Source organism: Scomber scombrus, chromosome 7, assembly GCF_963691925.1.
Source record: "Scomber scombrus chromosome 7, fScoSco1.1, whole genome shotgun sequence".
Classification (NCBI taxonomy): Eukaryota; Metazoa; Chordata; class Actinopteri; order Scombriformes; family Scombridae; genus Scomber; species Scomber scombrus.
In genome coordinates, this window is record NC_084976.1 from 3,942,655 (window position 1) to 3,969,575 (window position 26,921).

The 26,921-nt window shown below is 39.7% G+C and overlaps 2 protein-coding genes across 3 annotated transcripts in view; one reads left to right on the forward strand and one right to left on the reverse strand.

Moving 5' to 3' along the window:
• znrf2b (zinc and ring finger 2b) overlaps positions 1-11,678 on the forward strand; it is a 35,800-nt gene extending 24,122 nt beyond the window's left edge. Inside the window, exons 2-5 of one of the 2 annotated variants that reach the window (XM_062422304.1) lie at positions 560-655; positions 8,634-8,739; positions 10,059-10,132; positions 10,238-11,678. In XM_062422304.1, coding sequence (XP_062278288.1) covers positions 560-655; positions 8,634-8,739; positions 10,059-10,116 — 260 coding nt within the window. In that variant the 3' untranslated portion in view covers positions 10,117-10,132; positions 10,238-11,678. Of the gene's footprint in view, positions 1-559; positions 656-8,633; positions 8,740-10,058; positions 10,133-10,232 lie in introns of both variants that reach the window. The other variant, XM_062422305.1, reaches the window with a different exon arrangement.
• A 4,966-nt stretch (positions 11,679-16,644) lies between these two features.
• Positions 16,645-25,476, reverse strand: nod1 (nucleotide-binding oligomerization domain containing 1). The gene is made up of 12 exons (XM_062422306.1): positions 25,340-25,476; positions 23,710-23,908; positions 23,380-23,554; positions 20,610-22,422; positions 20,428-20,511; positions 19,279-19,362; positions 19,099-19,182; positions 18,271-18,354; positions 18,114-18,197; positions 17,953-18,036; positions 17,755-17,838; positions 16,645-16,883 (listed from the first exon to the last, which is right to left on the reverse strand). Exons 2-12 carry the CDS (start codon positions 23,884-23,886, stop codon positions 16,811-16,813), a joined length of 2,826 nt encoding a protein of 941 aa, XP_062278290.1. The 5' UTR covers positions 23,887-23,908; positions 25,340-25,476; the 3' UTR covers positions 16,645-16,810.
• Positions 25,477-26,921: the final 1,445 nt, after the last annotated feature.

A 26,921-nucleotide genomic window follows, 5' to 3' on the forward strand; every position in this document is an offset into this window, starting at 1 on the left:
GCAACCAGCTGCTGATACAGATGTTTTTTCTCAGGAGTTGGTGGGAATCAAAACAGAGCTTAAAGGAGAGTGAATGGCGCTCCATGTCTACTGGATGTGTGAACGGTTTGCAAACAAGTTCACTGTATCATCTGCATAACGTGATAATATGTCATTGTTGTGATTACTTGCTTGTTTCTGCTGCCCCCAAGTGGCCAAAAACTTTAAAGAGAATCAATAAAATAAGAAAAGGTCAAGTTTTAAATATATTGCTCAGTGTTTCCTTCTCAGATTTGTTGGAAATAAACTAGAAGATCTAAGTAGTTACCAGCAGTAGCTACTTGCGTTAAATGGAAACAGGAAAGAAAAGCACCTCCTTTAATGTACTGGTGACCAATAGGAACGCAGTACCAAACACTAAGCAAGCAGTGCTGAGGAGACAGGAGAATAGAAATGAACTTGACAACTCAGTGTTCAGCCTTTTTATTGTTCTTTCAGCCTTTGAAACTGTTGATCATATCTTATTGTCCCCTGATTATTCTTCTATTCATTGCTTTGTCTCTCTCTTTCTTCCCTCCAGGCTTCAAGTGCCCTGTGTGCTCCAAGTTTGTGTCCTCAGATGAGATGGATCTGCACCTGGTCTTGTGTTTAACCAAACCCAGAGTGACATATAATGGTGAGACGGAACTGTTTTGCTTTTTAATTCACTCTACACATAGAATATGAAGAAGGCAAGACAGTATGAGTCTGACCAACAATGCCTGATTATAAATAATAGCTCTAAATCAAACTAGAATATAAACTAATAAATCAAATAACTAACAGTGCTGTCATACTGAAACTCATGAGTAGAAATGCATTAACAAATCCCATAAAATGATACAAATGGACAGTGACACTCTCCTCCCACTAACGTTCATAATCATCCTGGAGATGATCATCAATGTTCAAAAAATGACTAACTTCCTCATAAAACTAGAAAGCCAGAGCCGTCTGGTGTTTGCAGTGTGCGTCACTGTCAAATCTTGTGTCATCTCCAAACTTCACAAGTATAATATTGCACTGTGGACGCTTCTTTTAGTTGTAAAATGATCCCTCGTGTCATATTTAATGGTTAATGTGATTGGAGGACGTTTTTATAGCTCTGTAAAGTGCTTTTAGTTCTTCCTGCGATTGAAGTGTCACGAAGGACATTTAAAGAGAACCCCACATTACATTTATACACTGTGTTGGAAACGATCAGGTTTTAGAGACTGCTGAGTCAGATCACCTCACATCTGCAGAATCGTTCCTCTGGTTTTAATTGCACTGTGGATTTCGAAGAGTTTAAAAATGATGATAACAATACTTTTGTTGATATTTCTCTTTTAACATAATGCTGTGATATCAATAAAACAAGCATTTGATATAGTGATACTGTTGAAGATAAACTTTGAGGGACTGTGTTATGTCAAATATAGTTATTGTTATTTCTTTTATGCAGTTACTTTTTAGATAGTAGTTTTCTCCCCACTCTAAAACTGGGGATATACTTGATTTCCCTTATTGGTTATGCCATGGATGGTTTAAGAGAACTGGACTTCATGGTCTAGTTCCACTCTGGCCACTGGGGGCTTAGGTTGCATCATTGACTGTATATAAATATGGACGCACCTCCACTTCCTGCCATTATGCGAAAGTGAAGCCAAACTATTTCCTTTCTGGTATGACATCATTTGGAGCCAGAGACATTTGCGCAGTAGAATCAGACACGCACCCTCAGCCATCTCACTACCTGACGGAGGTTTGGCAGAGGCTATTGCTGCTGTCAATCATGATATCACATCCAATTTTTATATAGTAAAATAACTAATTAAAAACAAACTCATCAGAAAAATGAGGAGTTGGACAAACGGCAGCGTGGTAAGAACAAATTAAAATGATAGAAACCATCTTTGGGAAAATATTTTGTTGACGTCATTTTTTTAGCTTGACTCATCCCATCCGCTCACATGGAAGGGGCAGGATTTATGACCTGTACTGCAGCCAGCCACCAGAGGGCGATTCACATGTTTTGGCTTCACTTTTAGGGAGCTGTCATAACGTCCATGTTTATAAACAGTCAATGGTTTAACTGTTGGAGCTAGCATGGCCAGCTAATAAGCACAGATTGAAACTAATTGAAGGATATATTAGCATATTAGGTCTACCTAATATTACCGACCTAATATGCTAATATATCATTCGACACACAAACTACACGACAAAGAGTGTGTTTTTTTGTCAGTTGAAGAATTGTTAAAAATCGTAAGAATTATTTTGCAAATTAAGAATTACATATGAACTAAATATATTGAATATGTGTACTTACCAACTAAACTTAAAGTTGGAGTGTAGGACATTTATCTCCCCCTTCTGGCAGTGAAAGTCATTACAAAAACTGTAAAACAGTAGATAAATTGTTTTGAACATCACATCACAACACCCCCTCGAAACGACTCATCTCACTGTAAGAATGTGATCCATTTGGTCCGATAATGTTTGGTAAGTCTAGAAGATCCAAATGGTTAAATAAATAAGTCATGATTCAAGCTAGCAGAGAGCTAACAGGCAGAGCAGGAACCCAACGCCAGATTGAAAACCTTGTATACTGTGAAATACAGATTTAGAGATTTACCTGGTGGCGATAGGCTTAATCAGCCTAGTATTTGTATTTTAATTCTTTGAATGTTCCTAAATGACTTTTTAATCCAGGTATGCAGGGAAGCAGGAATATGTGTCGGTTTAAAAAAACACAAATCCATCATAAGCCTAACCTCACTGTGGTTAAAATCTGATGAAACTTGTGGGGATTCTGTCTGTTCTGCGATTATTCATTACAAATCACCTCATCCTGCCTTTCTTTCTCAGCATGCATGACCTACTTTTTACTCGTGTCAGCACAGAAACATGACAGCAGTGAAGTTTAACAACCTTCCTACTGACTGCAACGCATCAAGGAAAATGAGAACAGTAAACAAGTGCATCTCTGTTGTGTTGGTCACATGTCTTGGTACTGACAAAATAACATGTTGAACTTATTATGGTAAAAGTCAGTTTCTCTCTGAACACACACACACACACACACACACTCAAATATATGTAAATCTACTTTCTTCCACATTTTTTTCACTTTCAGCTGTTTCTTGGAACAAATCAAGTTCCTCTTTGGGTAAATTGACTTCCTGTTCATCTGGGCCAGAATCTTCTGTGACTTCCTGTCCACCAGTCATGTGATGATCAAACTATAATCATCACATGACTGCAGTATGTACAGTATGTACAGTATGGAAGTAAAGGCAGTGAAAAACAACTTGCATCTTCATAGATACATGTTATTCCTCAGATTGTCTGACAGATGTGAACTCCAGGGGCCACAAGCTCACAAACTTGCTAGTTTTAATAGTTTGACATTGTGTCCTGTAATATATGGAAATGTTTTTTGTCCCACTATTGGCAAGATATCTCAGCTATCTAAATTTGGTTCTCAGCCATTTGAAGCATGATGACATTTCCTGACATTTCGTCTAACTGCGGCTGAACAATGACCGACACTTTGGTCCACGACAGAGCGTCTCCAAAGCAGACAGCTGGATTTCTATCATATTTGCTGAGGACATTCATGCTTCCCACGAGGATCAAAACTCCTTTGTAACTCCTTGTAATCTTCATCTGGTTGCAACATCTGCATAAATGGATATTCAATTACAGGTCTTTGCATTTATACCTGATATTAATAATGTTCCTATTTATTCCATTGAGCCAAACGCATTCTGATTTCAATGCATTACCTCTGCAATTTTACATTTTGCATTGACACATGCATTTACGTCATGTGATGACGTAGATGTTGTTTAATGGTAGACTGAACTTAACATTTAGTCATCCTATTTGCAGTCCAACATATTTCAACTTTTTTAATGTCATTTTTTAAAATTTGTTTTTAAATGGAGGGAGACATCAGGAAACTAAAAAATATAAATTTGTGTGTGGTTTCCGAGTTTATACTCGGAGGAGAACACAGGACGGATGTGTTGCTGCAGCAGACAAAAAATGTAAACCAGTTTCAGTTGGATTTTAAATATCAGCAGAGATGTTAATGAGAGCAGTCCTGAGTTTAGAAGTCAACAAACAATCTGAGTCTGGCTCATTACGCTTTAATTTATGTATTATCTTTTGAAATATGTCATATGTCGTGTGTGTTTGTGGCTACATAGTCCTTCAATAAGACCCAGTCTCATCTTGAAACTGTTTTTAAACTGGGGAAGGTGGTGTCAAGACAAGAGTTCACTGAAACTGACACTGTGTGCGCGTGTGTGTGTGCGCGCGTGTGTTCCCACTTCATGGTCACTGAGCCCAGTGATCACAGCTGTTCTGTGGTGTTTGTGGCTATTCTAACTAGATAATCAGCCTCTCAGTCTTTCCCACTTTCTGATATACACGCACGCACACACATGCACACATACACACGCACACACACGCACGTACACAGACTCACATGACCCTGAAGATCTTTAATCAGCATGTTTACGCACCTCTCAGTTGTTTGCTTTTAGCCGTCCAAGGACAGCCTTCCACTTTAACGCACACGCACACACACACACACACACACACACACACACACACACCAGCATGTGGGGTATACCAGTAATATGATCATTTACAGGCAACATGACACATTTCCTCTTGATAGATATCAACTTATTTGTAAGTTAATCATTAATTGTCTTTTCTCAGAACAGTTCTACATATAAACATGGATTTTTACCCCCCCGACTTCAGACAGAGGGGCTGTAAAACAAAAACCTGCTCTTATCTGTCACTGACATCATTTCACAATGACTGAAGAAGCCAATCAGAGTAACACAGCCAGAGACAGGAAATGATACAGGTGAAAATTTCCTCGATTTGACGTCAATAAAAGCGTGTGGTCTGACCTCGAAAAGACGCGCACGTCTGACCCCTAAATATATCCGCTCGCTTCATGACACGGACACACACACACAAAACAGCAGCTGTCATGTGTTCATAACATCCCAGCCCCCCCCCCCCCCTCTCTGTCTGTGTGTTATACAGTGTGACAGCTCAGAGGTCGACCAACGGCAGTAAAATACACCACCTCACTCCCTGATCCCTGATCCTTCTTGCTTGGGTCATTACTGAGGTCAAAGATCAGCCATACATTTTTTAACTAATAGCTGCTGTTGTAGTTGGTATTTTGGTTTTAGAGGTAGCGGTATCAATATTTCTAGACTGAACACACAGATATATAATATTCTTAGACAATGTTTAATGGTACATTTGAAGCTTCCAATAAAAGTCAGAACATCGTGGACAGTAAAACTCTTCAGTAAAATGCAGAGTAATGACATTCCCGTAATGTTAGCTGGAAGGTAAGCTCTGTTATACACGAGGCAAATAAAATTAAGACGATTAAATAAAAAAATGTCCAAAATATAGAGGGAATCAAATGTTATTGAAGCGTGAACTTATTAAAAGCTGGGATCAGGGATCGGGCAAGTAGACACATGAGGATAAAAAAAAAAATACATCTATCATATACTGACTAGTTATTAAAGTGACCCTCTGTCCATCCTGCACCTTCAACCAACATGACTCAATGCAATGCATGGTCATGAGTAAAGTAGCACTGTGTACTGTGACTACATTCTCTTCACATCTGGTTTATGAATACTTCAATCAGGAGAGACAAGCGAAGCAAAAATAATTGATGATTAAGTGTTGTCAGAAGTCTACAGGGATTTCAGTCCTGAGCAGCAGCAGCAAGATAAATCCCATTCTCCCCCCCCAGTGGAGTCCAGACACTGGTGCTGCTGGTGGCTGGGTGGCCGATGGGGCTGATGAGGTTGATAAAGGTTGAGATGGTGTGGCGTGCAAAACAGCACCAATGCAGAGAGGGGGAGAAAACATATTTAAAAAGACAGCTGCAAGATGATAGGCTGATAATGAATATGTGTTACTATTGGTTAGATGTCTTCATTGATTTCCAGGAGACTGACAGCAAGGAAATGATGATTGAGCTGTGTGAGGGATCACAATGACAGAGACAACTTTCTCTAAGTGCAGAAGTATAAACACGATATCAGATGTTGACTATGCCATGGTTGAGTACTTGGTTGAACAGGTTCCACGTCCAAGGATGCATCAGTAGACGAAATCTGACACGTCATCTATTCTTTAACCCTCAGGTCAATTTTGACCCATGAGGACAAAGGTTGCATGAAAGAACAGGAAATGTGATTATTTGACTCGTATTAATGCGAGCATGGCTCTGACCAAAGCATAAAAATACGTCTACCATCATCTCTCATACTCACTAATGAACACATCACTCAGGCTAGTGTTTCCCGTTAGTTAGTTTACCACTTCCTGCCTCCAGCTGGGTACTAAAAATACAAACATGACATTAGTATTCATCCTCTCATCTTACTCTCAAAAAGAAAGTGAATACATTTATTTGAATTAGTGCGCCTACTACGTCTGTCATGATAACAATACTTTTATTGGACGATATATTGTCTCAGAAATAATCGCGATAAACGATATTATTGTCATTTGAAGATCATTTTATACCACTGATACTATAATAATATAATAGTATAATAATGCAAGGGGGGCAGTGGGTGGGGGATGGGGGGTCGGATTGGAGAGTGGGAGCTACACTTCTATAAAAACACATTATGGTTGGGGACAGAGTTATTTACCTTTAATTCTTCTACAGTCTCCACTCAGGACGTACACAGTGAGGAATGGAGGACACTACTTTTTTAGACAATGTGACATGAATAGCCTCTTAGCTGCTAATGTGAAGTGTTATAGTGTGTGGTTGTAACTACTGTGACCATTACACCTCATCATTTTTGGTTCACATGATTAATGAACATGTATGAGATGCCACAAAGAGAAATGAGTCCTCCCGTCTTACTGTATCTTTCAGTGTTTATGTAGTTGAGGTTTGGAGAACAATAATGCTCAGAAGCTATAACTAAATATAAAAAAATCTAATATCTGCAACACACGTCAGCGTTCTTCTCTCTGTCTCTGTCTCTGTCTCTGTCTCTCTGTGTGTGAATGGCTGGCTGACGGCACTGTCAGTACATTAAAGATGTTTTCCCCCTCAGCTGAGCAGGATGCCATGTGCTGCAGCCCATAATAACTGGCTTTTCCAGGCCTATGTGGGTTAATCCACTGTTACATAAGGCCAGTTCTAATGACTCTGTGTGTTTTCCTGCAGGTGATGGGTTTAATGGTGCGCACGCTGACTTCCACTTTAGAGCCGGACCGATGCTTTACATAGCAGGGGGAGATGAATACTGTGCAGTGTACACACACACACGCACTGACACACTCACAGTTAACACACCGACTGAGACTAAGGGGTTGGTAGAGGTATTGTACAGATTTCCATGGTGTAAATAAGTGATGGTTACTTATTTATCAGACGTGGTATTGGGCGTCTCAACAGCTGGGCAGATTTTTTATATTCATATTCACCAGAAGGAAAAACTGCTTTAAAACTCTGTAAGCTTTCCTCTAGCACCACCCACTGGACAAAATGAGAAGTTTGCACAAATGTTTCAGATACTAGTGAGAAGACAGCAACACACGTTCATGTTTCTAACCAGATCAATTGCTTTGATTTTTATGACCTTCTGACCTTCAATCATACATACATACACACACACACACACACACACACACACACACACACACACACACACACACACACACACACACACACACACACACACACACACACACACACACACACACACACACACAAAGAAAGTAATAAACCACATAGAGCTCGGTCAATGCTGGATTTTTGAGGCTGGTGCCAGTAAAGATATTTTAAAGTGATACAAATCTGATGATTGGTATATTTTCTAACTGACTTTGTGAAACACTTTTCATACATAGTAATGTAACACAAACTGCTTTACATAGTAAAAAACTAGCAAAAAAAACAAACAAGACAAAAAAGAAAAATAATAATAATAATGTCTCAATAAAATATCATAACTCTTGAGAAATACCAGAGGTAAGATAAAAATGTAAAAATTCAGAATACCCAAATAAAATAAAAGATAATACAAAGATGAATGTCCTGTAAACTCAGAATGATCACCAACAATAATCTGTAAATTAGGTCAATAAGTAAGAAGGTGATAAAAGGCAGGATAGTTAAACCTTTTTAGACTATCAAGCCTTAAACCTGCATGGAAAAGAATATTTTAAATAATAGTAAAAATGACAATAAAACTAAGATATGTTAAAGTTGAAATTAAGATAAAAATGTAGCCAATAGATTGTGTATTTCTTCCTCCCTTCGCTCCACTGCAATTTCTCTTTAGATAATCTCATTTTAAGGTCCACTATTATTAAATATTGAATTGGATGTTGAACACTGCAGCTTATATCGGTCTTCAATGAACCTTCAGAATTGTGTCATTAAAAGAGCAATATCTTTATATCTATAAACAGTGTCCTACTTCTCATTTTTACTAGAATAGAAGAGTTTCAAAGGCAGAGAGTTTCTTATGTCCCTTTTGGAACAAAGGCGTCCTGTAGTGATCCATTCTAATAAGCCTGTGGTGTGTCTGCTGTCTTTCCAGAGGACGTCCTCACCAAGGATGCAGGAGAATGTGCAATCTGCCTGGAGGAGCTGGTACAGGGGGACACCATCGCTCGCCTGCCCTGCCTCTGCATCTATCATAAAGGGTAAGAAAGAGTGTCACTTCATTTATTCTATATGACAAAGATATGGATCAGCTGTTTAGAGGGCAGAAACAATGTTCAAAACAATTTTTGATAATACATTTCCCATTATCATAAATAATACAAAACTGAATACATCTAGTTTATATCTGACTTATTTAAACTCATCTAATGGTTTGAAAATGCATCTCGTCTCAAGCAAGTGTTCAAACTTCAGTTGAGTCACAACTTCCTGATTCTTAATAAAGAAGTCAATACGAAAATCCTGCATCCTATAATAGGGTTATAAATAAGACACTATGTGTGTTCGGATGATGAAATATTATATTGCAATGTTTTATGTCCACACACAGTATTATAATGTGAAATATGTCTGTGTAATATATGTAAGTCATTTAGTTCCAGCTATGCGGTCCTCAATAATAATCCACTATTTAGTCCTAAACAGTCACAAGATGATCACACCAGAAGAAGTCAGTGAAAACAACAGCTCATATTCCCACATAGAGAGTTACAAGTCTGCTGCAGGAGAAACAAAGTGGAGAGATGCTACATTCACACCGTGGTAGCTGATACTTTCCTCTCTCTGGTGGTACATTTAGAGCAATGTTGCAAATCAATGAGCAGGAACATGCCTCGTGATAATACTGGATTTTTATGAATTTTGCATCAATGTGATGATTCACCTTTATTTGTCATTCCCTCAGTCAATACTTAAAGTCATGTCAACCAAAAAAATCCAGACACTGATCCGTTTCACCAGGAAAACATGTAAGCTACAAAATGACTTCTACAAATAGTGAGTCACACTTAAAGGTGTCAAAAGATGCTCGAGAGCTGTCAACACCTGCAGGCTGACAGCTGATCCAGCTGTGCCGACGTCATCAGTTTGCAGTTCAGGCTAAAGGACATCATATTTATCTAAAAAATGTGTTGAATGGTTTCCTCTTTTCATTGAACGGGAAGGACGAAGACACGAGTAAAAGACACAAATAAGTCAAATGAGAAACACCCAATATCTGTTGTTTTGCTTTGTAGTCTACAGTCAAACGTCTCTCACTTATCTCTAGATTTGTCACAATAACTACTTCTGTTGGATGACATATTGTCTCAGAAATAATAATATAATAGTATAATAATGTAAGGGGGAGTGTGGTGATACTGAGGTCAACAAAAAAGATCATGGTCATGTCCATGTATCATACGATAAGTCCATTTATAGACATGATGATGTTGATAATTATGTTATTGTACGATAAGTCGATAATTATTGTGACAGACCTACTTAACTCATCTTCCCTTTTTTTTTTTTTTTTTTCCAGCTGCATCGACGAGTGGTTTGAAGTAAACAGATCATGTCCAGAGCATCCATCTGATTAAAGCTTTTTTTGCACAGGTAAACTTTTCCCAAATCAGGTGACAGATAAATAAAGTTTTCTTAATAGTTTTTGTTGATTTGAATAATTCATTGGATTTTTCTCTGTTGGTTTTTGGGTGACAGGTACCCCTCGATGAGAGCGATCTCCTTCATTAGCAACCAAATGAAGTGCGGATCCAGGGAAGACTGCTGGACGCCGTGACCACTGTGATCAGTTTAACCCCCCCCCCACCCAATAATGTAGTACCACGGTGTGCCAAATCTCATTTAAGCAATCTTCAGGGATACAGACTTTTCTGTTTATGTTTGAGTTGCACATCCACGCTCAGTCTCAGTCCGGACGGACCGATCCACAGGCAGACACTCGCCTCACACCCCCACCCCCACCCCCACCCAACGGCCCTGACAGTCAAAGACACGCAGGGGGGCGCTATGACAGCAGAGGACAGCTGATTGTATGCCAGGACACAAGAGGAGGTGGACGTGGTCCTGGAGGTGGGGGGGGCAGGGGTAGAAGGGGGATTGTCGGATTATCCCTCCCCCCCTCCTCTTACCCGGTGCCTCCCCTCCTCCCTCAGCATTAGTGTCTAGCTAGTGCCTTGTTGTCATGCCCAGCCGCAGCAGGGTGATGGAGAAGGGGGGTGGGGGTGGGGGGGGATGTTGGGGGCTGGAGCAGAGCCAGCTGGATGACTGGATGGACCTGCAGGAACATCTCACCTCAACTGCCATTCTACCAGTCCAGGAGAAACAAGCCAGAGACCACATGTTGCTCTCACAGGTTCAGAAAAAAAACCGCAGCAGCTCTGACATTTACACACACTGAAGCTGATGCAACAATGGTGCCAATCAACTGTGAATACTGTCAAACACACACACACTCACACACACACACATGCATTCGTTTAACAGTTCTTTCCAGTCAATCACACCATGTAGTAGAGGTCTTCATGAGAACAAAAACCTGCACCCGGTCCCGAAGCCGTCTAGCTGAACCCGAGATGAGAAGAAATAAGCAGAGATTGAACCACGTCTGTATCTGAATGTAGTTCGTATCTGACCTTGAAAAATATCAGTCCGTCAGCTTTCAAATACATCTCGGCTCTTTTTTCGCTCCGATTACTCTCTATCAGCTGATGGAGATCGTGTGATGTGATTGAAAGCACCAGTAAGTCGGAGTTCACATCTTCTTTTTTTTGTCAAATTTGCTGGGTTTTTTTCAGCTGTTCAGAAAAAGAAGCTTTGATTGTTTTTTATCATGTTCATCAAAGTCAGATGTAATTGGTATAGGTTGAGTATTCATTCAAGCTTATGATGGTGTACTATGACAGTATTAGTAGCTGAAGGCAAACTGGTTCACACTCAGAGTAAAAACAGAGTTTTGAAGTTTGGCATTTAGTGTATCTTCATCCTTTGGTAAGTCAGAGCAGTAACAAGCACATACTGTGAATTCAGCTGATGTTTTAATCAGTGTGCAGACTCAGTTCAACTATGTTAAGATTGGCTTTACTTTGCTCATAGTTTGGAGTCCCACCAACCATAATGCCCAAAAAAAATGAAATGAAAACATATTGAAAGATGCCAGCCATAGTTTCAGAACCCAATGTGTTTGTTTTGAATGACCAACAAAGATATTCCACTTATAGTAATACACAACAGTGGAAAGCAGGAAATCATCACATACTGTAGATGAAGCTAAAAGTACAGAATGTTTGGTATTTTCCTTTAAACAATGACTTTATTTTCTCACCTTAATGAAACCCAACTCTAGTAGCAATGCATCGTTTGCATTGGCTGCTCTTAAAATGTAATCAGTTTAAAATTGTGTTTCCAAGCAAAGCTCATAAAATGAGGAAGAGTCATTAAATATGAAGGTGATAAAAAAGGTCAGGGTTAATCAGGTAATTTACATAATATGAACAACACTGTTATTGAAATGAACAGGGCGAATTACAAGGAAACTATGTAGAATTCAAATGTTTAAATCACTGAGCCTGCACACAGAGGGAGACGGAAATGTTCTCAGTTGCGTTACAGCAGAAAAAATATGAACTTCAAAAAACTGTTTTTTTCTCTACAAAATTGCTGGTTTAATCACTCCAGGGAAGCGAGGGGTGAGCGCAATGATCTTTCACTGTAATATCATCATCATCATCAAACATCATCCGAAGCCAGTAGTGTGATGTGTGTGGACTGGTCTCGGGTCCTGGCAGCTCCAATCAGAACTTCGATCAAAGTTCTTGCATTTCTACAGACCCAGACCCAGTGAAGTTGACCAGGCGCCCTGGAATGACTGGACTTGTTGGGTTTTCAGGGGGGTGCTAGGTTTGCCTGAAGACCTCTACCATGGAGGAACTAGAGTGTACAGAATTTTAATCCAATGAAAAAAAAAAACCCATCAAAGCTGAATATCGCTGACAAGCATCCCTGCAATCAGAGAGGAGGAGCTCATGGATGATATCACTGATTGGATCCCAAAGGTCAGAAATTCATCATTGTTTTCTTTCACAACCTCCTTTTGTCCATGACTCAGATCCCAGTGCTTGTTTCAACATCCTGATCATATTTTTTATACTGAGGGAAAACAAACTGTTTCTTCATCTCCTCACTAGAATGGTATGAAATGTTGCGTAACTGCACCTCAACACAGAGGACAGTAATGAGGGTGTGGACATGTTTTCGGCCTCCACCTGCCCTTCGCTGCTTGTTCTCCTTACATCGTTTCTCTCCTCATCTCCTCTATGTTACATCCTGAAAGCACAGGAATGCTATCATGAGTGAGAGGAGGATAATTCATGAGAAAATAAAGTAATGTACCGCTACTAATGAAATGGACAACACACATTATAGCATGTTAACAAATCAACTTACAAGCGTGATTATTATGAGTTCAGATTGTGTTTGTGCTGCGCCCAGTCGACATGAGCCATAGCCTACTAGTCCTAACACACTGATGGATGAATGTCTTTCCTCCAGCCTGCAGATATTGGAATTAAAGGGACACTCCACTGATTTTACCTTAAAAACAGAACGCTCTGTGTGGCTCTGGAGGAGGTATCGCTTAGGTTAGTCTGATTTTTTAGGCTTGGACAGTATAGATTTTTAACAAACCCTGTCAAAATTGCAACTGTGAAACTCAGATTTTTTTCTCTTAAATGTTCTAATATATCCAATTTGATGCTAAATAATCTAAAATATGAGTCTTGAGTGCAAACATATTCATATATTTAAGGTAATTAAATGCAAATGTATTGGATTCAGTGTTATATTGGAATTAAAAGTGACCAACTTTCACTATTCTCTCTTTAATCTGTCACTTTAAGAAAGTGCAATACTAAATCACTGGAGTACCCCTTTAAAGCCTTTCATCCTATATGTAATAATCCTTTACATTGTTTTTGTTTTTGTCTTTCAAATTCTTGTTTTTTGTCGTTTTTTAAATACATTTTTCCTCGTATGTCTTGTTGTGGTCGGGGTTACGGAGTGTGGCGGTTAAAGAAACTGCATCAGTTTCTGTTTGACTGAAGTAAAGTAAACTGTTGGAGTTTTGGAATCCACCCCACCCTCCCACCCCCGTCACTTTCAGTGACTACTGCTGCTTCATCATATTGTACATGTAAAAACCTGACAGCCACTCAGAGATTAGCTGAGCCATGTAATACACTGTCCCGGCCACACGGTGGTGCTGCAGGGCGTGAACTCTTCTCATCGTCTCCGCTCTCTGTGGACAAGCAACAGGTCTGGACTTTTGGCTGATTGACGGGACATTTCTCACAGGGCTCATATACTGTGTACCTTCATCATCTCTCACCTTTGACTGACTTCAGCAACAGATTATTATTTATCATCATTTTCATAACTGATTATCAAAATGATTTCTGTGAGCAGGTTTGACTCTGACTAGTTGATGTCTTTTAATTTCTTGTCTGTGAGTTTTAGAGGAAATGTGCAACAGATCTGGCCTTAATAGATATGATGATGACATTCAACTTTCTGTCCTCGTGGTTTTTTATTGTTTCTAACAACTTCCTCTAACAGCACAATGACTCATCCACCTCGCAAAAAGATCAAATGAAGAGGTGCAGACAGTGTCAAATCAAGTAATACAAGAGAGGTAGAATTTTAAAAAAGGGAGGAGGCTAGGTGTAGAACCGGTGCTCCTTTGCATTGAAAGGAGCCAGCTGAGGTTGTTTGGGCACCTGGTTAGGATGCCTACTGAACGCCTCCCTTTAGACGTGTTCTGGGCACATGTTCTGGCAGGAGACCCCAGGGCAGAACATGCTGGAGGGACTATATCTCTTCTGGCCTGGGAACGCCTTGGGATCCCATAGGAGGAGCTGATGGGCATTGCTGGGTAGAAGAATGTCTGGGTTTCATTGCTCAGCCTAATGCCATGGCCCACCCCATTGATATATGGATGGAATTTGAAAAAGCATAAAATCTACTGTGTGACGAAGTCTTGACATTGTGGGTGATTAGAATGGAGCAAACAGCCATAGTTTAGTTGCTATCAATCAATCTTTTGGGGGTATGTTGGTCATTAGAGGTATATGGGGGATATAATAAACCTTGTCTTTGTTTAAGGATGGTTTCTAGCATCACATGTGGACAGCCTCCTTGATTTTTCTGGTTCAATAACCTTTGACCCCTTTGTCAGACAGACCAGAACAACTAAACCAAGCTGCTCCAGCCCTCAAGGAAGGCCATGAGATGAGTTCAAAGCTGTTGAAAAACCAGATAGGTGGACCTCAAGACCATTTGTCCGATAAAGAAACCAGTTTTTCAGTTGTTTTGTAAGGAGAGAATTGAACTACAGAGGCCAGTCTCTCTGGTTGATTGCTTTACAACAGTTATATTAGCTAAAGAATATCACAACTTAATGTGAAATATCCTGTGAATGCCGATTTCATCTTGTAGTTTCTCTACAAGTTGGGTGAACTTATTCTGTTCACTGTATTTTTTGGGCTTCTCCCGTTTGCACGTGCAGTGAGATATCCCCTGTATGTGGTGGTCTTATGTGGGAGGGACTGGGTGGGTTGCATATGTAGACTTTGAATTGTACTGGTGTGAGGCACTGTTCATGCAGTCCTAAGATCCCCCATATCTGAGCTACTAAAGGATCAGTCAGGAACTTTTTAGAATTTTTTTTCCAGAATTATTTCCAGGCAGCATTAGCAATGAAATATACATATATAACTGACACAGAAATACAATCACAATAAACATCATTCTTTTATGTAAAACTATGTAGAAAAATCAGTTGGGAGTGAGTCCTTTGGATACCAGTCATCTTTTACGTATTGTTATGCTGTCATATTTTGAGTTTAAGGCTCCAGATAAAAATATGGCATGGAGCTCTGAACAATTCAGTCAAGCAGTCCACCTTATGCTCTGTGTCTCATTATATGTTATAAACCATTTATTAACTCGTTATATAGCGCTTATAAATGCAAAAGTAAAATCTGGAGATGTACAGTTTGACAGAGATGGGCATTTACCAGGCAGGTCATTGGTAAGTCAAATAAAAGACAATATCAAATTTGCATTAATAATAACCTGGCCCCTGCATTAAAAGTGGTCTAGAACTCCCACTGCATTATGGGAAGTATGGCAGCCAGAAGTTTTAGAGCTTGTCTCATAATTGGACATCTCACCCTTTGCTGGTTAAAGTTTGACTATTCTGTTTTTAAACCAACACAAATCCTAAAACTTTATGAAAGAGCAATACTAAATCACTGAAACATCCCTTTAAAGTGTGGATGATGAAAAGGGATTTGCTCCAATGTAGGAGGAATGGTAGCTTTGGATGACTCTAATCTGGAAGGAGTCTCATTCAGTATGATGTATTTGCTTTTTCACAGCAGAAAGCAGAGAAAGCACAAGTGGAATCTGCAACATGAATACTGGCTGCTTTCCATGTAGATTTATCAGTTTCAGGGCATTGATGTTATCCATGCTGGCTCATTGGAACACTTCAATGGAACATTTTATTAGTGACACCTGTGCTTTTCCTGCTGCAAGTCAAATGTCTGCTGTGAAAAAGCTCTAAAGAGGGAAACAGATCAGTGGCATGATTCTCTTAGCTCCAGGTTTTGTTCATTCACAGTAAATGTCTCATGTCACAATCAGCCTTTTTACCACCAGTGCTGTCTAAATCCATCAGGGGGAAATTCATTAACAGAGAACTGTATTCCCAACAGTAAACCATAGGCACACTTTAACACATTTCATTGGCACAGTGCAAAACTAAACACACCTCTAGTAACAGTCAAATAATAATGAACATTGAGTTCATGTTCATGTATTCATAAAAAATGTACCTTAAGTCTATGAAAGGGTTAATGAAGAAAGAAGTACTTTCATTTCCACTTCCACTTCTTTTTGTAACTTTGATCGAAAACTTCCAAACATTTGGGCACAATTTCAGGTAAACATCCCCTACCTGAAACCTGAAATCCCTTCTGCTAAGTGCAAAAAAATGGAAGATTCTCAACAAGTTATGAATATAAAATATCTACATTAAAGCAGAGAGTGTGACTTTGTGTCCATAGCAGTCAAAACAGGTGCAACTGGGTGAAATCATAGAGTTTAAGCTAAAACTAATACTAAACTTTGGATACAGTGAATGTTCCACATATTTTCTACCATGTAGCCATTTCTCAACACATGCACATGGTTGCTTCTCACATGAGTGCTGAGTCAGTTGAATCGCAGCCTTTTCTCCTCCGAAAATTGTTTCTGTTCCTCTTCAGAGAGCTGGTTGCTTTTCACGCTGCAGGGACATGATCACACACTGTCAGACATTCGTTTATACTCTAAACACATTCTTACAGTCAGCAGAGGGAGAATATGACAAAATTGTCCTGATGCTGAGTCACCCCAATGAATACTAAAACTACTACAGTTATGACTCATTAATCGGAATTTGCGACATGGCGATAGCTAATGGAAGTTTTTGGACTCTAACTCACCTCTCAAATCAAATCTTCCTAGTTGATTCTCTGTTTGTTTTCAGTTTTGATTGACCTCTCATGTGAGAAGCACTTACACCAGCACATTTGTTCTTTCGGTTGTAAGTAGGAATGATTTCAGAGAATTTGTGGCATTCAATCATTTTCTTGTATTTTTGAGATATGAACTAAATTCACAAGTGGTCCAGAGCTGTAGTATGAATCATGCAGAGAAAATCTACACAAGTGAAAATGTGTTTGACTTAAAGTGAACCAAAATGCCTCAATCTGAATGAATGTATAGTTTAAATATGTTCTCAAAATCAACTTAATGCAAATTCATATTTAGATGATTATCAGGATGGCTGTTTAACTTTAGTTTTTGTTTGTTTTTACAAGTGTATCTGCATATTCTGACAGTGTAAAATCATGTATTGTAGAATTTTCTCTCATCCAGGACTGTCACATCTCCATGAGCCTGATGACATAACTATGGCATTAGCAGTTTTTATATTTTCTAATTGTTTTTATTATTGATGCTGTTAAATATATAATGTCGGACAGCAGGACTTGAAACTTTTATATTAACATATGCTTTTAAATGAACTGATTAAGTGCTAGGACTACTTTTAAAGGTAATTTTCATACATTTTATGGGTTATTTAAATGACAGAGGATACAACTTTTCCTCACCATATCTCTTTGAGTGCTGTGTTGTGAGAAAGGGCCTCAGCCAGGTGTTTGATGCCATCCAGAGTGAAGCGGTTATCGATTAACCTAAAGACAAACATGCCAGGCAGGGGAGTTTCTGACAATCAATGTCTGACCAGAGGATTCAACAGCATCAGAGGTAAGGTTAAATACAGAATGTGTGTTGTTTTTTTTCCTTACCAGAGGTTGGTTAGACCGGTGTTTGCTCTTACCAACTCTGCCCAGTGTGGAGCCGAATCATCAGACATCTCGTTCTGCACCAACCTGCAACAGCACACAGTTGGAGTTCTATACAAAAAACAGCAAAAATCACTCAACTCCAAATAAAAAGTGCTGCCTACCAGAATATCCTGAGGCTGCTGTTCTCTTTCAGTGCTTCTGCCAGGCTCTTCCCACCTTTTGACGTGATGCCATTGGCTGAGAGGCTGGAATAGAAACGCAGTTCATGAGTTGTAGTCAGTGGGTTTATATTGGATTTGTAAGTGGTTCCTTTCTCACCTGAGGTTGGCAAGACTTGGGTGGTGCCTCAAAGCTTCTGCGAACGCTTCTGCTCCCTCATCGCCAATGGTGTTCCCCCACATTCTGGAAACAGAGACATCAAGACTTTCATGATAAGCTGCGGTCAGATATATACTAACACCAAGCACCTGACTAATCTCTGATATTCTGCTGCAATATCCTACATTGATTTTGGCATGTTGTCATACTTCCATCTCAATTTTAAAGAAAAAGTTGTGAGGTAGACGTGTACATCCGACATAAAAAAACAGGTGTTGGACCAAAAATGATATCCGTAAAGGCTATAAAGGCTGTGATATCAAGAGTGACATTTCAAGCTTCTTGCTCTTGACAACCCATTAAACTATACCTGCATTGGGAGCTACAGTGTGCTGACTTTTTTCTGCCTTTACAAAGTTTAAGAACTCACATAAAAACTTGGACATAATATCTTTACTCGCCAGATGTTTTAGCCTGGATAGCTAAAATGTCTTGGCTTTGTGTATCTTGTTAATCTTGATGGACGTTTTCTTGTCATTAGTGACATTTGGTTTAAGCTGTTTCAGTGTGTACAGGATTTATATTTTAATCATCTGGCTTTTTACATGTTTGAACATGTTTTGTAGTGCTTTAGGGACACTATCTGAAATGTTCCCTTCCATTAACCCTCTAAAGCCACAACAGCAAAATTGCATCTTAGTCAGATGCTGCTTCTGATCTGTAAATGTCACACATCGTTGGCTTTTTCCTTAAAATTGTACCATGTTAATGTTAACAGCTGTATAAAAAAAAAAATAAAAAAAAATGTTTACAGCAGTGAAGTCTTACCCCACTTCAAATATGGACTTGCTCTTCTGAATTGCGCTGGCCAAATACTTTGCACCGACACTGGTGATCTTGTTCTTACCGATCCTGAAGGACAAAGTGAGGACAATATTCATTTAGAACACATACACATACAAACAAGTATTTGTTGCGTCTTGGTGCAAGTTAGAACTGATATCTTACTTGAGAGTTCGTAGCTTTGGGCATTCCTCAACTATCTTAGCAACTAGCTTGACTCCAACATCTGTGATGTGATTGCTGTAAAGTCTGAGAACAAAAACATGCATATAAATCTTTAATGCTGTAAGAGAAACAGAACAGAATTGTAGTCCCTGGGGGTAAACGCTTGTTGCACCCTACCTTTATTTGCAAAACAATAAGATATTTTTTAACAAATATGTCTCTGAATCTTCCATTTTAAAACTCAGTTCCTGCTGCTGAGCTCACACTTATGTAAGTCTCAGTTTTGGCCCCACCTTTTTTTTCACTTCCACAAATTCAAGAATCCAAAGAAAGAAAGAAAGAAAGACATCAGAATTGTGTATATTAGCTAGGAACTGTTGGGATCATTCGTAAAATACCCCGGTTGGCACACAGACCTACTGCCACCACACTCTGCACAATAAGGATATTTACACTGACAGAGTTCATCAGTAAGCAAAGACAAGCTGGGTTGAACAGAACAATCACTTTGCCTCTCAGTCAGTAAGATGTACCATGTGTCTGAACTTTATTTTATTCAGACTGTTCTACCACAAGAAAATACTACACAATTCATGTTGAGAACCAGTCATCAAACTCTCAACAGGAAGTTAAAGTATTTATTTAACCGAAAAACATCTACAGAAATCAATCAAATGTTAATATTATGAATAACTGTGGCTATAACCATTAACTACGTTTTGGCTGGACTAGCCATGGAGCAACTCTGTAATCACAGTTGTCCATGAGTGAGTGAGTAATGAAGTTACACGATTGGTTGGCCGGCTGAGTGTTGCAGTTTTCCCATTGACTGTTGCTCTTTGTAAATAACACAAAATGACCATTTTATAAATGTTACCAGGTCGCAGGCTTTGTATTTCCCTAATGTATTCAGATCACAAACGATGAACAACAGCATTAAAACACCAGTTTTATATCCAGGAAGTACCACAGACTGCCCCTGTAACAAACTGGCCACAATTTCACATATTGACCATTACACAGTCCAGCCATAGACTAGGCTTTTAGCTAGTCTTGTTATTGTGTAAGTTGCACAGTCTGACCTCAAGCTCACGCACTTTAGGGAAAAATACAGATTATCAGTTTGGAAAATCGGACATGTTTACTCACCCTAAGACTTCCACAACTTTGTGCTTACACAGCTCCTCTGCAAGAATCTCAATGCTGCTGTCTGTCAGTTGATTGACGCAAAATCTGCATGGGAGGAGGTTTGATAATGCGTTAGTTAGCTAATGCGATAGCTATATAGTTTGCATTTACCAGACTGAAGAACAGAGGGTAGTTATTCTTACCTCACTATTGTCATCTTACAGAATGATGGCCTTAGCTGATTAATCCCATAGTCGCTGATGTTGTTGTTGTCCATGTCGAGGCCCAGGTGCTTCTGACGGTGCTGCAGTACAAAGTTCAGGGCGCTGCAGTCACCTGAATACACGTTACAGAAACCCAGCTTGATGAAGCCAGCTTTGATGCCTTTGGCAGTCATCTGAGCGATGTCGTTGTTCCCCGTCTCAAAGATACACCTCAGCATCCATAGGAAGTTGGGCAGAACGTGAACTTTCCTGCCCTCATTACCGTCGTGGTAGGGTAAGCCGTGGAGGTGGATCTTTACACTGTTGGACAGGTAGGACTTTAGCAAGGCCCGTTTTTTCTTTAGTAACGAAGGAGATACCAGATGCTCCATCAGGCTGCTGTGAGCCTTGGAGAGCAGCCCACACAAGAACAGATTAATAAACTGAAGGTGTTCGTTCGGAGTAAAGGGCTTCTTCTCGGTAGCCTTTGAAGATCCACCAATGCAGAAGTTCAAAGGCAAACACGAACGTTCCCTCTTCCTGCTGCACTCTGTGAAAAACTTGAGGATGGAGTCGACAGTGGCCTGCTCATCCAACACAAGAGCAAACGCTGCCAAGAACGACTGCAGAGTCATATGAAGGAATTCAAAGGTAGCGGTGCTTTCGCTGGCGTCATAGTCACTAACAGCTCTGAGAAAGCCAAGGGCTAGATCCTCCTCTGTCAAGCCACAAGCAGTAATCTCCTCTTGGCTGCAAATGAAGCTACCTCTCTCCATACCCTGAAGAGCCAACTTGGCGAATGCTGTGAGGGGCCTGAGCCCTGTTTTGAATGTCTGTGAGGCACAGCGGGTTCTCTTCTTCAGCAGAGATGGAGCTGGTGAGGCCGAGCGACTGAGGAACACCTCTGACAGCATGAGGAAGATGCCGGTGAGTGTGATGCAGGTTTCGGGCAGCTCAAAACTATCGTGCATGGTGTGCAGGTGTGTGAAGCTCTTGAATACGATCCAGCAGAATAGTGGAGTGGAGCACAGGCCGCAGAGGTGGGGGCTAGCTTCCAGCTGAACTAAGACCAGCTCTCGTTGCTCCTGGTCCTTAAAGCGCAGATCAATATAGGTCTTCAGATGAGCTGGGGAGAACCCCCGCAGAACCACCTTCTTTCTGATCACCCTGCTCTGGATCTCGATCCCTGTCCGGGCTGTTAGAACCTTCTGCGAACCCTTGAGTAGTTTCCCACAGAGCAAGCTGAGAAGTAGCTGGAGAGGGTGTGCCTTCTCCTCTGTTGACACACTTTCAGGGACGTTCATCAGGTCCAGATCCTCCTGAATCTCATCGTAGCCATCAAACGTAAAAATAACCTTCTCAGGGTAGCGCAGGATGAAATCAAACACTTCATTATCAGGATCGTGGTCTGGGTAGCAGCTGTATTTGAACAAAAGGTCTCTGAGGGAGATCTGCTCTGTGGCTTTGAAGGTGCTGAACATCCTACAGCGGAACTTAAAGAAGAAGATGGCATCTGTCTGCAGCTCTTTCCTGGACCACACATTCTGGAGTTTCTGCAGGAGGATGGATTTCCCCACACCGGCGTCCCCCATTACGTAGATGGTTTCTCCTTGGGGATTGAAGACCGCATGTTCCCCAAGGAGCTGGTCCAGACTCTCCAAGAAGCCTAGACTTTCATTGCTGTCGTTCATCAGTTCAATCAGGGTGTCAGTATAGAGGTCCTCCAGCCGGGTCTCCTCTCGCTGTCCGTATGACATGATGAAGCCGGTGTCCCGGCTTATTTCATGCCTCAACTTCTCACAATACCTGCTGACTTAGAGGAAATAACCATTTAGCCATTTAGTGCAATATGCATCTCTTAGGTAGGTAGGTTCCCTAGGTATTAGTTGGACCAGAGTCTTGTAATTTGTATTTACTTTACAAATTCTAAAAATTATGAAGTTTGTTTAACTTATATTCAAGGACAGCTTATGGGGGGGTTCAACATTTTTGTCTGTCTTTAAACACCAGTCAGGAGCCCAAATGAGCACTGAAGCAGGATTTTCTTGGTCCTGTTCATACTGACCATTAGAAGATCCCTTCATAATATACTTACAACGTAAGTGATGGAGGACTAAATCCACAGTCCTCCATCTGTGTAAACATGTATTTAAAAGTTGATTTGAAGCTAATATGAAGCTTCAGTGTCCAAATGAGTCAAATCTTCATCTTCTATGTTTCAACGTTACAGTGTTTTTAGTAGCAAAGTCTTTTTGTTACTATACTTCCACCACAGCTCAACAGGGAAACACCAAGAGGGAATCTGATGCTAAAAAGAAATGTAAATGTAAATGTGTCAGATATCACTTGATATGACTAACTCAGACTGCTGAAGCTGAATAGAAGCTGATCATCTACTTTTAAATGACTGTGTGGACTCACTGTGGATTTTGGCCTCAATCACTTCCATTGAAAGCACATTTGAAGGGGATCTTTTAGTAGTCAGACACCTGACTACTGTAAGTTATCCTTTAAACAATTTCTATATTAATTTCATTTTCTTTCAACTATACTCAGAACCCTATTTTAATAGTTATGTAGTGATGATGAGTATGTCGTTCATCTACTTTCATACTTCCATTACTGCGAACTCAGATCTAAAATCCTATTGATTGTCACTCATAACGTTATGCTTCTCAGTCAATAGTTTTCTATAGTTTGAAAATAAACAATGATGTCCATTTTTTTACCCTCATGGCAAAAGAGAAGGATTAGTCATTGCAGCACTTACTGGGATCTGTGTTAACCACCTTCATCACCTTCACATCTTCACTTGGGTTGTAGTTGATCTCTTTCAGCCATGGCTGGAGATCTATGTATGCATCACATACTTTATATATGATGAAAATGAAGTACGTGCAGGCCTCTTCCCCTTTGCATTGGACTAGCTCCAAGATTTTGCGCACCTACAAATTAATTGATGGAAATAAAGACTTTGTTACAATTACATAAACAGCATCTACTGTTTCATGTTGGATTTTTAAAAGAATTATTTTTACAGAGAGATATGATATGGTATATTATATTCTTAAAAAATCATTAAGTTGAGTGGTTTTCCTACCTGATCTGTCTTGGTGGCAGTTCGCTGTACAAACTCAACCTCTTCCTCACAGAGGAAGTCGCAGGCCAGCAGGTTGTCCAGTATGCATTGAATACTCTTCAACCTGGATACCAGCAGCTCTCTGTGGCAGGTGAGGATGTTCACACAGGACACCTTGCTTTCTTCTATTTGACCCATATTTACTGCAGGGTGGTCACCTCTGTGGGATCACACAGGACAGATACAGTCTTTACATAGATAGCATAGACACTGTAACTGGACGCAGCACTTATACTAGGGCTGGGTATTGTTTTAAAAATGACGGTACCAGTACCAATCCAAGTACCCATACCAATTGAGTACTTCATTTGATACACATCATGTGAATAGAAGCATTAAATTGCGACTTCACCACCACAGACGGGATGTAGCTGCTGTGGCAGTGGGCCATTTACATGTCGCATTACATCGAAGAACACTTGCATGGATTGGCTGTGAGCAAGTCCATACAAATAGTCATATTTTCTAGCTCTGGGTGTAAAAGGGATCAATTGCAGGTATCGTTTGACGGGAGACGTTTCCATACTACTTGGTATCGATTCGTTTCGGTCAATACCTTAAAGATATCGAGTACCGATACCCAGCCCTACTTATTACCAATCATAACCAACACCTAAATGTGTTTTAATGAGTCCAAATCATATTGCTGATTTGATCGATTGACTCAGGACCATGAATTACATGGTATATTCTTATTAGGCAACTACATGACCCGAGTCTGATAGAAGAATGGCGACTGTCTATGGTCTATACTGTTAAAGTATTGGCAGTCACACTATTACTAAAGAACAATGCACAAATAAATAAATAATGCTGTAAATTGAAATTCACCAAGGAAATGATGTCTGACAAGATCTTCATTTGATTGGCAGCTGGCAGTTGTTTACTGGGTTGTCACTCATATTATATTATATTATATTATATTATATTATATTATATTATATTAGGGTGGATTAGGGTAATTTGGGACATTGACTAATGTGGTACAACTAAGCTCCAGTGCATTTATCTCGTTTTTCTATTAAATTATTTTAAAGCTAAATAGTATGCCTACTGTGTAAGTTATATTGCTTAAAATTACACATGTGAACATACAGACTACTAGTTTTTTTACGTTTTTTTACTTAAATTTTGTAAGCCTACTTAATTAAATGACCAAATATGAGGATGCACATTTCAGAATGATTTCTAAACTAGTGTCCCAGATTACAAATTCTTAAATGTACCTAATCCACCCTATGTTATATTATATCATATCATATTATATTAGGCATATATTATATATTTCATATTTGAATCTCAATCCATGACAGCCTAAATCATTCTTTCTGACTCAGCTGTTTCCGAAATCAACAGTTCCTATTTCATGATAAGAGACACGCCTAGTGAAGAAGAGCAGCTTACTGTCATGATACATTCTACAGTAGCTTTCTTACTATTCAATATCAATGTTCGCATCTTATTATGACCTTTCTCGCAACACGTAGTCCTGTAAGAGCGTCAGTCAGTGAAGTTACAGTTATAAAGTTGTAGATAACAGATAATAAACAGCTGTAACTGTACTGCTCTTATGATGGTAAATGAGTCCTACCATTATGTCGCGTCCTCACCAAAGTGCTGTAAACACGCAGTGTAACAGCGCACTTTAAAATAAAAACCGAGTGTTAAAAGAAACTAATAGTGGTTAAATATCACTCGTGTCCTTTAGGTTTATTTCTGTAGACTACAGTTTCTGTCTAAACGATGTAAAGAGTCCGCTGAAGCTTTCTGTTGAAGGAAGTGAAAGCAGCAGTAGCAGTTTCACAACCTGCTGCATTCAAGTACCCGCGGAAATGTGGGACTTACAACTATACCAGGTATTTGTTTTACCTTTTTGGGCAATATGATTCATAATACACAACGTAACAGTGGCGGCTGGTCAATGCGGGGCGCTGGGGCGCCGCCCCATTCAATAATCTAGAGAAAGTCTACTTAAACATATTAAATATAAATTAATTAGATAATGCTAAATCATTATGAAATAAAAAGTATTTGCTTGTAAAATGCGCCTGTTAGTCTCTCAGTACCTGTCAGCATGCATTATAAATCGATTCCAAATTGTATTTTATTAATTTCTATATGTACTTCCTGTATGCGGGGTGCCGGCCTAATGGGAGTCAATGCAAGCCCTCAAACTTTTGACAAGCACATGACCTGAGGCTGCTCTCTCATTGGCCTGCGTCACGTTTCCCACGGGGCGCAGCTCAGTGCGCCCCAGACACACCCACTTTTATTGGCAGCGAATTGTTGTTGTTTCATGTTTTTTAATCTACTGTGATTGGACAGTTCTGGCTGTCATTCACGCCCTCCCGTCAGCTGCTGTCACCCAAACTCCTGCTGACGGTAGGTTCAGGAGATGACGTTAAAGTGGAGCCACGGAAATTAAAGAAGATTATTTTGTAATTTCTCTACAAAAACATAATTTCACAAGACTTTCAGTACAAGAGAGAAAGAGGATAAAGCAGCAGCAGGTGATGGAGGAGCTGAGTTTCTCCTGCTGATGTTATGATAAACGGAGCTGGCTAGCTGGATGCAGTGTGAGTTATTCATTTTATTGCTTTATCTGTTTGCTGTTTCAAAGTGTCAGCACCGAAGCGTTGTGGACAACGACAGGGGAACGAGACCTAAAACATCTCTCTGAAAAAATGCAAACAGAAAGCTGCAGCCATCGAGACAATAGCATGGAGCTAAGTTGTTTTTAGCAGACTTAGCATTGCTGAGCTCTTTCTGCAGCTGTTTCACCTCTGCTATGCCAAGCTCCACAAGAGGAACATAGATTCAGTCAGTGGCTGCATCTAGCAGCTCCAACGGGACATATAAAAGATCAGGTAGTACCTGCATTCCTGTTATTAATATTGTAAAGTGTTAAAAAAAATACTTTATAAAATACATAACTATGAAGTGAAAAAAACTAAAATGCATAAATGCAGGATAAGAAATGATGGAAGTAATTTTGACTATTACAGTTGATTTGGGGTACATTTCATTATTAAAATAAGTTAAATAAGTTATGCTTAATCACAGCAGTGTATAGTGCTTAATGCGCCATCTATTGTCATGTTTAGGTATTGCAACAACTAACAGATTACAGTGAAATCAGGACTGAAGACACATAACTAAAATATAGGTGGTGT

Excerpts from the sequence above, each read along its gene's own strand:
- nod1 (XM_062422306.1), bottom strand. The coding sequence starts at position 23,886 with ATGGGTCAAATAGAAGAAAGCAAGGTGTCCTGTGTGAACATCCTCACC. Across the intron at positions 23,555-23,709 it reads CTGCCACCAAGACAGATCAG|GTGCGCAAAATCTTGGAGCT; the intron begins GTAGGAAAACCA and ends ATTAATTTGTAG. Across the intron at positions 18,355-19,098 it reads AAGTCCATATTTGAAGTGGG|AATGTGGGGGAACACCATTG; the intron begins GTAAGACTTCAC and ends CTCTGTTTCCAG.